We start from the raw sequence: 15,395 nt of genomic DNA, 5'->3' as shown, positions 1-15,395 counted from the left end.
CCGGGAGAGGGGGGAAAAAAAAAGCACAGTTAGATGCAGAATTCTTCTCTAACAACACTTTCTTCCTAGAGCTCAGTAAACAAAGCTTTGAAACGTGTAATTAACCTGTCAATGTTTGAATACAGTCTTGATGTAACCCACATAAAAGCCAGTGACACCAATATTTACAAGCGTTCTCCTTCCCAGCCAAAACAACATTATCTCTGTTTTCATACATGGCAGGCACATGCTTCCTAGTGTGAAAATTAAGCCTGCCTTAGTGCACCTAGCACACAAAGGATGCAGTTTTTATACGCCGGGATCGTGGCAGTACCAAGTTCAAGTCCTAGCACCAGCAAGGATACTTTACAATAAGATGACGGATGTGTTAAATAGAGTCACAAAGCCACAGAGTTTAAGACCAGAAAAACCAACCAGATCATCTGCTCTGACCTCCTGCACACCACGGGCTACTAAACTCCACCCTGTTACCCCTGCATTGAGCCCAGTGACCTGGACTAGAATAAAGTATTACAGCCTTCAGAGAACTCAACGACCATGTGCCATAGGCAGAGACACGCCCAAAGCGCACCACTGCCTGAAGCCCGTGCTATGGCAGGGATTTGATATACCCGCATGATCCTAGCAAGCCATCCATGCCCCAGGGTGCAGAGAATGGTAGAGGCCTTGAGGTTTTTTTTGCCTCTCTGGCCTGGGGGAAAATTCCTTCCCAACCCCAAAAATGTCAGTCGTATGAGTTTTAAGTGTCTGAACCAGGACCTTTGCAATACAGCACATAACGATTGAACATGAAGTGTCCTAGGCCTTCAGATTCACTGCAGAACATGTGCCATTCCAAACACTGAAACACTCTAGCTCTGAGTCTGCCGTCACTTACCTCTGTACCACTGAGTGCACAGCAAGCTACCAATCTGATTTGGGAGCCTTTCACCCCCATCTTGTAGAGATGCAACTGATTACCCAGGGGGTGTGGTAGTGCCAAGTCAGGCTCATTAACTATTACAGCTTGCCCTACGCTTGTCCTGCCATGTCTCAGTCATCTTTTAGAAAAATAGCCACGGACTTTAAAGTTAACGTCTGACGTGCTACCCCCCATCGCATCATTCTGTGCCTTTTCCCCTCCAGGATGCCTTGATCGGAAGAAGCAAAGGCTAGCCACAGCTTTGAATTTCTCAGCATTTACTAGTCTGTCACCACTTTAAACATAGCTGGTGGCATTTTCCAAGACCTCTTCCCTGGTTCCCAAGAAGTGCCTGACCTATTTATGGCACATTGTTACATAGCAAGAGATGGGAAGAGTCCAACAAGTTTGCTGATTGGTTCTTTACAAACAAACAGTTTGGTTTTCCTTTGTCCTCTGAAGTAAATATGCTTAGTTGTGTTTAAAGCCACACATATACAAGACTGTCACCCACAGTCTCAAAGGGTGAACCTTATGCCTAAAGTCTGATGTTCCAGAATACCTGGGTTATATTTTGTTCCTGTCTACTTTAGACCTTGGTGGGTAGGAAAAGGGATCAAGTAATTTAGTTTTATAAATGAGCATGCTCGACATCAGTCTGCTAGAGGTCACAACAACCAAGAGTGGTTAATGCTGGATGACATGTCAGGGATTGTCTTTAGTATCTAGGGCAAGGTTCAATAAACTGTCTTCTCGGGGTTATTATTGTTACTTATAACACAACAGTACCTAGGAACCCCAGTTGAAACCAGAGCCCCACCATGCTAGGTGCAGTACAGACAAGTAACAAAGGAGGCAGTCTCTGCCTCAGAGAGTCTGCATTCAAGGATCAGAAAAGTAAATGATCTCGTTATATTCCTTTCACTGCCCTGAGGGATACTGATCACCATACAGAAACTGAAGGGAGAACTGAATTCCATGGCACTTACAAATTTGCTGCCTAGCTCTATGAATCCAACTTGCAATCTAAGGGTCTGGTCCACGCCAGGAACTTTTACTACCCTGAGTGGTTCTATTGACTTCAGTGGGACAAACGCCTCACAGTAGTCACACATGATGAGAGACAGCATGATGACAGGCATTGTGATCCAGTGGATAAGGCCCCAAACTGGGACTCAGGAGACCTAGTGTGAAATCCTGAGTCCATTCAAATCAACAGCAAATCTGCCATTGACTTCAGTGGGGCCAGGATTTCATCCCTGGGTCCTACTCCTAGCTGTGCCTTAATGACAATGACCTACTGGGCAAGTCACTTCGCCTCTCTGCCCCTGCTTCCATTCCCCTCCCACTCCTCCTAGTCTAGTCTCTCTACCTTGTGTGATCTTCAGGACGGGGGCTGTCGATGTGTATCTACAGTAGGGTCCTGATCTCAGACAGGCACTCTAGACGCAGTGATAGGACAAATAATTAATAGTCATAATAGAGATATGCCAAGAAGCAGTCTCTGTGATTCAGAGATTGAACCCAAACTCCACATTAACTTCTGCCTCCCCCAACCTTTGGGGCAATTCTGATCTGGATCTGGACATCAACTTAGCCCCTCTCTCCTAGGATCTTAAACTGGGCTAATTTTTTGGCATCTGCATCGTCTGTTTTATATCATCTCTCTTACGTTGGTTGAGACTCAGAATGGATAGGATTAAAACCGCAGATACAGAAGTTTTCATTAGAGAGGGAGGTATTTGTGCTTTAAAATCCAACACATATTAGGATTTGTATTTGCACAACAAGCTTCTTCTTCTTTTTGGTCTGCTAATATATTCTAGACATTCTTGTGTGATGCAGCATCATTTCACACTACGGAGAGTGCCAGGTTATTTTCTTAAAAGAAAAAAGTGGCATTATATAAAGTTAAGAAGAGGGTGTTACGTTTAGTCACTAGTCTATTTTTGCCTCTGTGAGCACTGGTTTGTGGTTACAGAAGTGATTACAATTGGTCAGAAATTTAGTTTGGATTCTGTATAAAGAGGGCCGTTAAAACAAAAGTGAGGACAAAAAAAAAAAAAAATCTTGGACCCACTTAAATTAGTAGGAGTTTTGCTGTTTCCAACAGAAGCAGCTTTGAGCCCAACAGGGTCTGAACAGAGCTACAGGCCTAATTTTCATACGTGATTTTGGGTGCCCATCCTCAGATGCTTTAAAGAGCCCTGATACGTAGAGGGCAAAAGCGCCCAGTATTTTTTCAAAACCAGGCTCCATTAAAGGGTCCCAAACTGGGCCCTCCAGAATTGAGGTGTCCAAAATTAATAGTTAGCTTTGGAAATCTTGGCCATAGAATTTGATTCAGCAGCATAAACATCCGTCCCAGCTTCTGTGCTGCGCAAGGGTAGTGGAGCTGGTATATCATGGGTTCCCCAGCTTTTCGCAGGATGAAAGTAAAAAGCATGTTTCCAGCTAACCCTGTGGAGATGCAGGAATGTTCCCGGGCAGGAGAATGTTCAACGAAACAGTCAATTGTAAGCAAATATTGCACAATATTGATGAGAAACTAATTTTGAATTCATAGTCACGAGTATTTGCCCTGAAACCTGATTCTAAGCGTTAAATCCTCCAACCAGGGGCCAGAAACTCCCATGTGTCTAATCAGCAGCTCGGATGTGGAATACTCAACAATTCACAGACCAAGAACATTCACTGAATAATTCTGAGGAACAAATCAGTCTGTTCAAGACTGTTCTCAAACAGAAAGAGATGAAGTTTGTTGAATAGATTATTTGTTGTGAGTCATTTGCCCAGCTCCAATGTGCGCAAATTATACCGAAATAGTTTGTCGGTTTCAGAAATCACATGGAAAAAGGTATTAGATGGCCCATTTCACTATTCTTTATGAAAATGATTTTAAAATATTTTTAAAGTGCTATGAGAGTTAAAGATGAACTGAACTCAGTTGCTTAAGGTATCTGTATTTCTGCACAAAATTAATGTGACAAATTAAGTTTTTATTTAGCTCTCCTCCATCTGGGAAAGGTTGTAATTATGTTAGCGTGTTTACAACTAAAATATATGTTTAAATAATAAATATGTGTTTCAGGAAATCATTTTAAATCTGCTTCTTTAACATAATCAGCTCCATTTCATCTCTCTGAATATTTCAATTGCAAACCTTGAATACATGTAAAATAAATTAAAACTATATTCTTTACATTCAAAATTATTTATAACATATACAGCTTGACAGCAATAAAAAAAATGTAAGTTAACTTTTTTTCTTTTTACCTTGCTTCTGACATGTGATGGGAATTGTATTGTATCTATCTTAGGTACTTACGTGGTCCCCGTTACAATATTGCCTAAGCACCTTACAGACTTTGATGTTTATTTATTCTGATAGCAGCCCTGTGAGATACAGCAGTGTTGCTACCCCCTATCACAGATGGGGAACTGATGCCCAGAGAGACTAAGAGCCAGAATTTTCAATGTATTTAACCGTCTAGCTCCCACTGAAACCAATGAGAGTTGGGTGCTTAAATACCTTCAAAAATCTGGCCCTAAGTGACTTGCCCAAGGTCACAGGAAGCAGAGCAAGAAATTGGAACCAGGTGTCCTGAGACCAAGGCTGGAGCCCTACCCACTTTTTCTATGCCAGTATAGTCCATGTAAATAAGGTTGCATGTGTATCCCATATTAAACCTGAGAAGAGCTTACTGGTGTCAGAGGTATTTTAGTGGTTAGCAGAGCTCTGCAAAATTGTGTTTAGTCCAAACATTAGTCCTGGTCCCTTAAGCCCACTGCAATCAGAACTCCTAGTGCTGCCAAGGAGAGTACAGTGAGTGGACTGTATGCAGGACTGGGTCTAATTTCTTCGGTTTCCATCCGCATGGGTTTGCTTTCTTCCCAAAATGCTTTAGGTTTCACGCAGCTGGGTCAAAACTACCAAGCTTCACTTGGTTCTATGGCAAAATCACGAGACACTAAACATTTCATATGGTTTTGAAAATAAAATCATAAAATCCAACCAACCGTTTGCTTAAAGCTAGCCTCACATTTGCAAAACTTCTGACGCGCCTGCTCTGAGTTTTGCGCTTGCAAATGAAATCCAAAAATCTAAAGAACTTCCTTCCTTCCTCTAGCAAAGGGCAGCTAAAACATTCATACTGGATAGCTACCTTCACTTTGGGTACTGAAAATCCAGTGGACATGTTTCGAAAGGAGAAGATAGAATGGCTGGCTTATCCTGTCTTGTGTATGTGGATACTGTGTGTAGTTTGAATTATTTAGAGATCATTCAGCTACCTTCACGCATTTCCAGGTTTGCTTTTAATGGACTCCCGGTTCTTTCAGCAGTCATATCTTTTCCCTTTGGGATTTCATATTCCATTTCTAGGTTACAGAACTGCAGTAACAATTTTATAGTGAAGGCTGTAAGACAATTTCCATTCTAAGCCCAATTACAACCCACTCTCTAGATTCACAAAGAAACAAACTAACTCCTTTCCGTCTGAATTTTCCCATAGGCTGAGTTGATGACAAGGCCTTTCCACCATCCACAATAACAACTGATTCACCAGCTTTCAACCTGGTAAGCTTTGAAGCTACCAACCAATTACCTTTATTAATCACTAGAACTAGGGTTTAAAATGGAAAAGCCAATCTTAGGTACATTTCCTGCTGCAGCCTCTACACTGCCTTCCCTTCCTAACCTCTTCACCTTTCCCATTAAAAGTCTTTAATTATAATGGCTCCAATCCTGCAGACCCTCATATATGCAAAGCCCCCACTGAAGTCAGTGGGGAGCTTGGTCTACATAGGGGCTTCAAAATAGACCCCATTTATTACATCTGCTTTGTTATAATACCCTTTCATCCATCTGCATTGGGCTTCCATGAGGGGGGAATGAGAGAGAGAGAGAGAAGTGAAGTCCACTGCAAATAGTAGACGGCACCCTTCCTATGGACATTGCTCCCAAATGTGTAGCAGACTCACCCGGGGTAAAAGGGTAAGATCTGAAGCAAATTATAGGACTGATTTAATATTTAAAATGTACAGTCCTGGAGATTAAAAAGAAAGGGAGGGAGAGGAGGCAAGCCTCTCTTTCAAGCTTTTTTGACTTTATCCCGTTTAGTTTAGGAATCACAAAATGCAACTCTGCGCCTGACTATCCTGCCATGATCTAAATGTCACCGGGTGTGTATTTGTATAACTAATGCAGCAAGGCTGGCTTGTAACTAACATTAGGAGGTTTACTGCAGTACTAAAGTCACATAAATATCGACTCGAGGTAAAACTTCCAATGCTTCCTTCAAAGCCTCATGAATGCAGCATCTAAAACATGCTGTCAGAAGTATCCTGGTGCCAGAGACTCGGTGGGAGTTTTGCATGGACTTCTATGGGCCTGTATGTTACAGGAGGACAGTTCTATTGATATCTCTTGTGATGTAATGTTTCACTGGTGTTTGGGAAACGAAAGAATTAAAAACCCATAATGTGACAGAAGAGAGGGAAAAGGAAATTAAGAAAAATGAGCAATGGAATAGAGTAAAAAAAAAATCCAGAAATGAGAGAGAAGAAAGGCTTGCCTTGAAGCATGAAGGACTCGGGTTGGTGGGATACTTTCCACAGTGGGGACAGTTCAGTATATCAAATGAAAATTCTCCTGTTGATGCTTAGAACAAAATAATCAGAAGTTAGGACCTGCTATTCAGAGGTTTTGGGCTTCTGTACCCCTTGCTGAAGTAAATGAGCGCTTCCGGTACACAGCACCTCTGAAAATCAAGATCTTGCACATTTTTATTTCATGGGGCCCTGGGCCACTGCCATGTTAAATGCAGAATCCTTCACAGAGAGGAGAGCTAATCCTTTACTCTTCCCTGAAATAAAAGTCATTGGGCTAAATTCAGCTCTGATGGAAGCAGGTGCAACTCCACTGGCTACACTGGATTTGTGCCACTCGCAAATTTGATCCTGTTTGCACAGAACTGGAGGAGCAAAAGAAGGAATTCACATCTAAACCTTTGTTGCCGATTTAGCTGTGGGCCCAGAAGAAAGACAGGCCTGCTATAAACTAGACAAAGCTATTAGACATTAACGTTCAGACAACACCTACCTCACTCCAGACCAGCATGGTGCCGAATATGACCTGTAACCCATCAAAGAAATTGTCTCCTATGATGATGACAGTGGCACCTCCTGTAGTCCATCCTTCACTCGGGCTGATAGCTTTGATACATGGTGTAGCTGCTTTTCAACACACATGAAAAAGAGAAGTATTCAGCTGTTAGAACTGGATTTTAATGACAGACGACTTGGGGGGGGGAGAGCTTTCAATCCCCCCCACCCCCACCCACTAACATGAAGATTCCAGCTCATTCTTCCTTGCTTGTGCATGGGACCCCAAATTAGATCTTTGGAGAGGAGATTTTTTTTTTTGCCCATTAATTTTTGTCTTTGTGTTTCTATCAAGATGATAAACATTTTTCCAGCCTAGGCGCAGAAACTCACAGCATGACAGACACAGACCGACTGTAAAACAGAACATAGTCCTATATTTAGTGTATATTTAAATGCTGAGTACTTGATTCAACAAAAAGATAATCCGGCTACCTTTGTTGTCCATTACAATATAAACTAACCATAAATACTACAGAAAACGTTAGTTAAATGAAAAAGGGCACACAACTACATTACTTTAATTCTTCTGCAACAAGATCCATGTTGCTCCAATGTTAACCTACCCTGCGGCGCTGCAATACTACGGCAATTGTCAAAATAAATATCTGCTACCAGATCAAAAACTGTGCAATTAAGAAAGATGTGCAATGCACTTTTAGATGGAAGAAGTCCCCGGCCACATGTGCGCAGCAAACCTCCACTCTCCCATATTGCTTTTCCTGCATGAAGTACCTTCCGTGAGGGTGCTGAGAGGGCAATGGGAGTTAAAGCGGTCAGCACGCAGGGGTAGACTTGCATGTCGCAACGCCCCGCAGGACTTTATAGTCACCAGCGAGCTGAGCACTACATGCAGGCAGAATAGGGCAGCAAAATATTTATAGTCTGATTCTCTGCACTTACACTGGAGTCAATCAGGAGTTAACTGGCCTGATTCCAATGGAGTTATGCTGCTGTAAAAACAATGTAAACGAGAGGAGAAACAGGCCCTCAGTTAACGGTGTCAGGGCAGGCTGATGGAGTGGCCGTTTGCCAATCTGCCTGCAGTAGAAGACTCTCAAGAGCCAGACCTGGGCAGAGATATTAGAGATATGGGCACAGCTGGAGAGCAGCTTAGGACTTGATCCTGCATACCACCCAGTGCTCCCTGCATGGACAAAGAATGTGGGACCCGATCCTTACATTCTATTTGTACACAGTATTTCACTTGTGCCTATTCCTTGGACAGCTATACAAGAGGGATTGTTTAAAAAAACCAACCCATCAATAAGTATAAGTTTTACAAAAGAGGCCTGGTCCTCAATTGGGGTGAAATTCTGGCCCCACTGAAATCAAATGGAAGTTTTGCTCATTGAGGCCAGGATTTCACCCCTATGTCTACTGGCATAGCTTCACTGAGAATGGGGTCCTCTATCTGCATGTATAGGCCAACTTATGGGGGGTCATTAGCAGTTGATCATGGATTACATATTGGTAGAAAGGCTGGGCAGACTGAACTGCCTGTTTGGTTTAGCAGTTTGAAATAATTGCCATGGTGCTCAGAACTTGTGTAGGGTGACCAGATGTCCCGATTTTATAGGGACAGTCCCGATATTCGGGGCTTTTTCTTATATGGGCACCTATCCCCCCCCCCACTGTCTCGTTTTTTCATACTTGCTCTCTGGTCACCCGTGCGGATACTTTTTTGTTCTAAACCTAACGGAAGTAAATAAAACAAGGGCATAAAAGAGACAGTGGCAGGCAGTGTGCTTTAAACCGCTTTTAACACAAAGCGCTCAAGAAGCACTTGGTATTAATGTTATTCATTAGGTAAGTGCCAGATGGTAGGAGTTGAACTGATGCACCTTTGAGGCAACTGGAAAGGTGGGTGGGCAAGGGGAAGGGAATAAGGCAGGAACTGGAACTTGGTGAATTGCCACTAGCAGTACATGTTTCTGTGGATACTGATGCAGAAAAGGTCCAGAGTGACGGATGATGTACATGGGAGGCAAACAGACCCTGTCCCCACTTGCAAAAGTCTGTAAGTGTCAGGCACAAACTTTTCCACTACTTAAGCTGACGGGCGTGCCAGCTAAAATGAAAAAAAAAAAACATAGCCAAAAATCATTACATTGCTCCAAACTTGGCAGCGGGCAGCACTTCAACTTTTACACGAACTAACCAAAGAAACATCCTAAAATTACAGTCATGAAAAGACAGCACACACAGAAGTAACTTCAATATGTTTAATTTGGATTCAAGTTACGCGCATAAAACTGTGCATAAAAACTTTGGAAAGCCCAAACCAAACGCTTTCCTTTTGGGTGAGCTCACAGCAACAGATTTACCACTAAACCAGGTTTTCTAAATGTCATCTAGCCCTTTCACAAAATCCAATCATTTCACCAATACAAATTAAAATCAATTCCAAATTACACAATTCCTGATATTTACCGTTGATGGTGGATATGCACACTGCAAAAAAATCTAAACATAATCAGTTCTCCATGTATCAGCAAGAGGAGCTACTCTTAAGGACTAGAAGACACACTTTAAAAAAACCCACCCAATTTATAAAAATTATTTGAGATCTTACATCATTAACTGAAACAGTATGCAGCCTTCACAATTACGGAGTCAGTTCATCTTTAAAATGAACGTAAAGTATTTTTTGTAGTCACAAGACCCAACTACACGTCCTTACCATCTTGATGTTTATCTTGCAACTTTTTTTCAATATCCTCAACATGGAAAGCAGTGAAGGGCGCTGAATTCCCTGCACTGTTTTACATGTTTGGTTCTGATCTGGCAAACATTTACATTATCTGCTTAACTTCAAGCACATGTCTATGCCCTCTCAAGGTCAATGGAACTTTAAGGAGGTGCCCAAATGCTTTCCCAAATTGAGGCTATGAGCTCTGATTAATCAAGGCACTTATGCATATGTGTAACTTTAAGCACTGGATTAGTGCCAGTGAATGGTGAATATGAAAGCTCAAAAAGGCGTCTCTCTCACCAACGGAAGTTTGGCCAATAAAAGATATTCCCTCCCTTGCCTTCTCTCTTGAACATTTAACATGACACACACATTTAACTACCTTAGTGAAATTGTCAACAATAGCACTGGAAATATAGTACCCTGAGGACCTGTACTCAGGTTGTGGCAAATTAGTGAACAAGGGACTTGTTTTAGAACTACAGTGTGCGTCACCGGAGGTGTGATCAGTTTACAGTGGGGATGCATTCCTGATTGTTCATGGAGCCACAGGATCTCCCCCCCCTTGGGGCAATACACTTTCAAATGACACCTCCCACTTTCTTCAGGCACCCACAGTGTTTTGTTTTAAACATATTTGGTTTGTAAATATAAAGGTCTACATCACTGCACAAGTCACAGCCCTGCACTGGGAGAATAATGGAAATGCAGTGCTCCCGATGTATCCAGCACCAGCACAGCGCACGCGACACATGGGATAGCAGGTCACTGGAACATCAACACCTGCCCTCAGCACAGGGGCCAGGCACGGCCCAGCGCTTAGTGCCGCATATATCTGTTAATCATTTGGCATCTTTAACTGTATTTATCTTCCTGGGAGGTATTTACTTATCAGCAACCCTACAAAAATAAACAGAGTGGACTAGAAAACTGAATAATGTGGGAAATTCTGATATTTCTACATTTGTTTTGGTTTCAAAACAGTACAAAACATTGAAATAGTGCCGGGGGGGGGGGGGGTATTGCAGAACAAAAAGGTCCAAAAAGTTTCTATTCCAAAATGTCAACATGAGAAATTTTAACATTTTTAACCAAAACAAAAGTGTCTCGTTTCCAAAATGTTGACAGTTCGAAAGTTCAAAATGTTCATTTTTGAAATTAAAAGTTTTGCTTTGAATTTTCCTATCAAAACCTGGAAAAAGTTCACTGAAACTGACATTTTCCTGTGAATAATTTTGTTTTCGATGAAACTCCACATTTCATCATGAAAACCTGTCAGTGAAAAAATGTTGACCAACTCTAACAGTAAAGTAGTGAAGCATGCCCACTTGATAAAACAGGGCAGAATTCAATTCCCAGCTTCCATGAGAGAGTTATCATAATAAACAACAGTGAATACACACACACTTTAAATAATGAAAGGCAGACAACCCAATTGTATCCTGAACCAAAAGAGCTTGCAAGTGTCACTGCCAGATGCCATTTAAGAAAAAAAATCACTCAGATATTCAGTGTGAATGTTCTTCGTTCACAGCATCTTCTCAAAGCAAAGTCTCCGGACTGAATAAACATGGGAGGCCACATTAACTGCAACCTCTCAAACAGCACATGTGAACCTTGCCATTCCTTATTGACGATGATATGGCCATATCCTACTCGTAAAATTTTGCTTGCGGTTATGAGTATTAACGAGATCCTCTCATTCCTTGCACGACATTGAGAAAAATAAATATTGCCTTCACTAGAGCAAGGATTTCACCCTCAGGGAGAGATTTTTCAAAAATGCTTGACGGATTTAGGAGCACAAATCCCATCGACTTTCAAGGGAACTCATGCTACTTAGATGCTTTTGAAAAATCTTCCCCTTCTTTTCTGGAGTGTTGGTGCATTTTCACAACTTTCCAGAGCTGGATGTTATGTACCAACTTCAGCGCATAAGAAACAAAAGAGAAAAGTTTTTTTCCCCACTGAGGAGTTGTGTGCATATGTATGTGTGTGTATATGTATGTCTGCTTTTCCCCCCCAGCCACCAAAGTAAAGGAGACTTTCCTTCCTTCAAACTGTGACAATAAAATGATTACCCCGCCACAGTTTAGCATAATGGTTCAGAAATGCTTGTGGCATATTGCAGAGTTAAAGTGGAAATTATTAGGTAGCTCTTCTTTGTTATAATAATGATCACTCCACAAATAAAAGCTCTTCTCCCAAAGGGACTGCAAGGCACAAAATGCTAATTCTGAAGATTATGTGTGCGCTTTTATTAAATATTACTATGCCCTGTCTGTTTGAAGGCTTCACTGCTCTGATTGTTTTATGAGTGCCATGTTAATGTCAGCCCCATCTCGCTAGCAGCAGGCACACATTTTACCTTTTGTATGAGAGTTGATCAAAGGCCACGTGCTGGGGGAATTGCTGAGAAAACACGGACAAGCGATAAAAATCTAACAGATTAATTGGTTTAAATTTCATTTCAGGGTGTTGAACTTTGGCTTGGGCCGCTAATACTACACTCCGAGTCAGGGCCTAATTACCAGATTTCCAATTTGCCTCTGAACAATGGTTGGGAGGGAGGGAGAACAGTAGTAATAATAATAATAAAAAACCCTTACAGCCTCTCGTACATATTTAACAACTAATGTTCTGTATGCAGACAATTTCACTGGAAGACTCAAATAGCAACGGAAGACAGAAGAAACAGCAGATGCCTCTAGGACCATCAAACATCCTGATTTACAGAATCAATGGGAGAGTGAGTCAAGTGCCCACACACATGCACCAGACCTATCAGACTCTTCATTAGGGACCTGAATTTATAAGTGGGAATTGCATTTTACCTGCCCGTCGAAATGATCTATTTCGCTGACAGAAAAGAGGGGCCAGAGGGAAAACAGTGTTTACTTCAGGGTTTATGGGTGGCTTCAGGAAGAAGGGTTAATTGAGCTCAGAGGCTCATGCTCCCCGGGGTGAATTAGCGGGACGCACAGCTATCAGCAAGGTTCTGGGCCTGCTCTTATTTTGCTTCTGGAATCCACTTGCGCTACGATTAATATCTCGTTTGTGCTCGAGACTGTAAGAATGACCCGGTGTGCGGTTTGTATCATAAAATATTGTTTCACCCTTCATTATCCAGAGATGAGGCTCTGGCAACAGAGGCAGCAACACAACAGGAATTAAAATTATGGGATAGGTGCTTGCATTTTTCTTATTTTTAATATGATGGCCTCTGACGGGCAATTGCAGAAAGCCAGGTAAAGTTGGGAATTCAGAGTCAGCTACCATACGTCTCAAGGAAGTCAGGAAAGATTAAAATGTCTGCCTGAAATTACATTTATTTACTTTTATTTTACATTTTCCAAGCTAGAAACTCTGGCCAAAACTCTTCATGGAAATCAGCCACTGACTAAACTCCAGTTTACAGGCTCAATCCAGCAAGGTGTTGAGAGGCCTCACCTCCCGCCCCATTTGGGCCTTGATTCAGCAAAGCGTTCAAGCAAGTACTTAAATCCCACTAACTTCACTGAAGTGCTCTACAGAACCCAGGCCTCGGCTCTGACATTGGCTCCCAGGCCCACCCTTTGTGGGAACGGAAGGGGCTGAGAATCTTGCCTGTTGGCCATTTTCAAAAATGGCAAGTGTCATGAAAATGTGTTTCCTCTGCCACAAATTTTACTTTTCTTTTAATTTTCTATGAATTTCTTTCCTATTTATCATTCACTGTGGGCTGCTTGCATTCCCCATTCAGACCAGTCAGCTTAGTCACAAAGTGGGATTTTTTTCCCTAGAGGTGAAAATTATCATTTTTCAAAAAAAAAAAAAAAAAAAAAAAAAAAAAAATTCTTGAAAAGATTAGGGCTGTCAAGCGATTATAAAAACTAATCGTACGATTTATCGCACTGTTAAACAATAATGGAATACTATTTAAATATTTCTGAATGTTTTGTACATTTTCAAATATACTGATTTCAATTACAACACAGAATTAAAAGTGTACTGTGCTCACTTTATATTTATTTTTGATTACAAGTATTTGCACTGTAAAAACCAAAAGAAATAGTATTTTTCAATTCACCTCATACAAGTACTGTAGTGCAATCTCTTTATCATGAAAGTTCAACTTATGAACATAGAATTATATAAAAAAACTGCATTCAGAAATAAAACAATGTAAAACTTTAGAGCCTACAAAATCCACTCAGTCTTACTTCTTGTCCAGCCAATTGCTCAAACAAGTTTGTTTATATTTGCAGGAGATAATGCTGCCTCTTCTTGTTTACAATGTCACCTGAAAGTGAGAACAGGCGTTCACATGGCACTGTTACGTGCCAGAGGCGCTAAAGATTCATATGTCCCTTCATGCTTTAACCACCATTCCAGAGGACATTCATCCATGCTGATGACGGGTTCTGCTTGATAACAATCCAAAGTAGTGCAGACTGACATGTTCATTTTCATCATCTGAGTCAGATGCCACCTGCAGAAAGTTGATTTTCTTTTTTGGTGGTTCGAGTTCTGTAGTTTCCTCATCAGAGTTTTGCTCTTTTAAAACTTCTGAAAGCATGCTCCACACCTCATCCCTCTCAGATTTTAGAAGGCACTTCAGATTCTTAAACCTTGGGTCGAGTGCTGTAGTTATCTTTAGATATCTCATATTGGTACCTTGTTTGCGTTTTGTCAAATCTGCAGTTAAGGTGTTCTTAAAATGAACAACATGTGCTGGGTCATCATCCAAGACTGCTATAACATGAAATATATGGCAGAATGCGGGTAAAACAGAGCAGGAGACATACAATTCTCCCCCAAGGAGTAATTACGCATTATTTTTTTAACGAGCATCATCAGCATGGAAGCATATCCTCTGGAATGGTGGCCGAAGCATGAAAGGGCGTACAAATGTTTAGCATATCTGGCACAAATACTTTGCAATGCCAGGTACAAAAGTGCCATGCAATGTCTGTTCTCACTTTCAGGTGACGTAAATGAGAAGTGGGCAGCATTATCTCCTGTAAATGTAAACAAACTTGTTTCTCTTAGTGATTGGCTGAACAAGTAGTAGGACTGAGTGGACTTGTAGGATCTAAAGTTTTACATTGTTTTGTTTTTGAGTGCAGTTATCTAACAAAAAAATCTACATTTGTAAGTTGCACTTTCACGATAGAGATTGCACTACCGTACCTGTATGAGGTGAATTGAAAAATACTATTTCTTTTGTTTATCATTTTTACAGAGCAAATATTTGTAATCAAAAATAATAATATAAAGTGAGAACTGTACACTTTGTATTCTGTGTTGTAACTGAAACCAATATATTTAAAAATGTAGAAAAAATCCAAAATATTTAATAAATTTCAATTGGTATTCTACTATTTAACAGTGTGATTAATCACAATTAATGTTTTAATCGTGATTACTTTTATTGAGTTAATCTTGTGAGTTAACTGCAATTAATCAACAGCCCTAGAAAAGATAAAAAACTATAATTCTTGCAAAAAAATCAAACTAGGAACTTTACCATTTCTGAAATTCCTTCCTCCCACCCCGAGAAATTCTTTTGTTTTAATCAGTAGCACTTGCTGCCTTGGAGGACTGAGGCCTACATATCTGCCCACCTACCATCCCTCCTATTTCAAATCAAAA

At 41.0% G+C, this 15,395-nt stretch overlaps 1 protein-coding gene across 5 annotated transcripts in view; it reads right to left on the bottom strand.

Moving 5' to 3' along the window:
- The window catches only part of EBF1 (EBF transcription factor 1), a 317,608-nt gene that overhangs the window by 81,011 nt on the left and 221,202 nt on the right, over positions 1-15,395 (bottom strand). For 3 of the 5 annotated variants that reach the window (XM_054037974.1, XM_054037976.1, XM_054037978.1), the window contains exon 9: positions 7,005-7,138. In XM_054037974.1, coding sequence (XP_053893949.1) covers positions 7,005-7,138 — 134 coding nt within the window. The remainder of the gene's footprint in view (positions 1-7,004; positions 7,139-15,395) is intronic. The other 2 variants (XM_054037975.1, XM_054037977.1) reach the window with 1 other exon arrangement.

Source organism: Malaclemys terrapin, chromosome 8 (genome assembly GCF_027887155.1).
Source record: "Malaclemys terrapin pileata isolate rMalTer1 chromosome 8, rMalTer1.hap1, whole genome shotgun sequence".
NCBI classification, from domain to species: domain Eukaryota; kingdom Metazoa; phylum Chordata; order Testudines; family Emydidae; genus Malaclemys; species Malaclemys terrapin.
The sequence above is the reverse complement of the archived record's forward strand: the minus strand, read 5'-3'. Positions and strand labels throughout refer to the sequence as shown.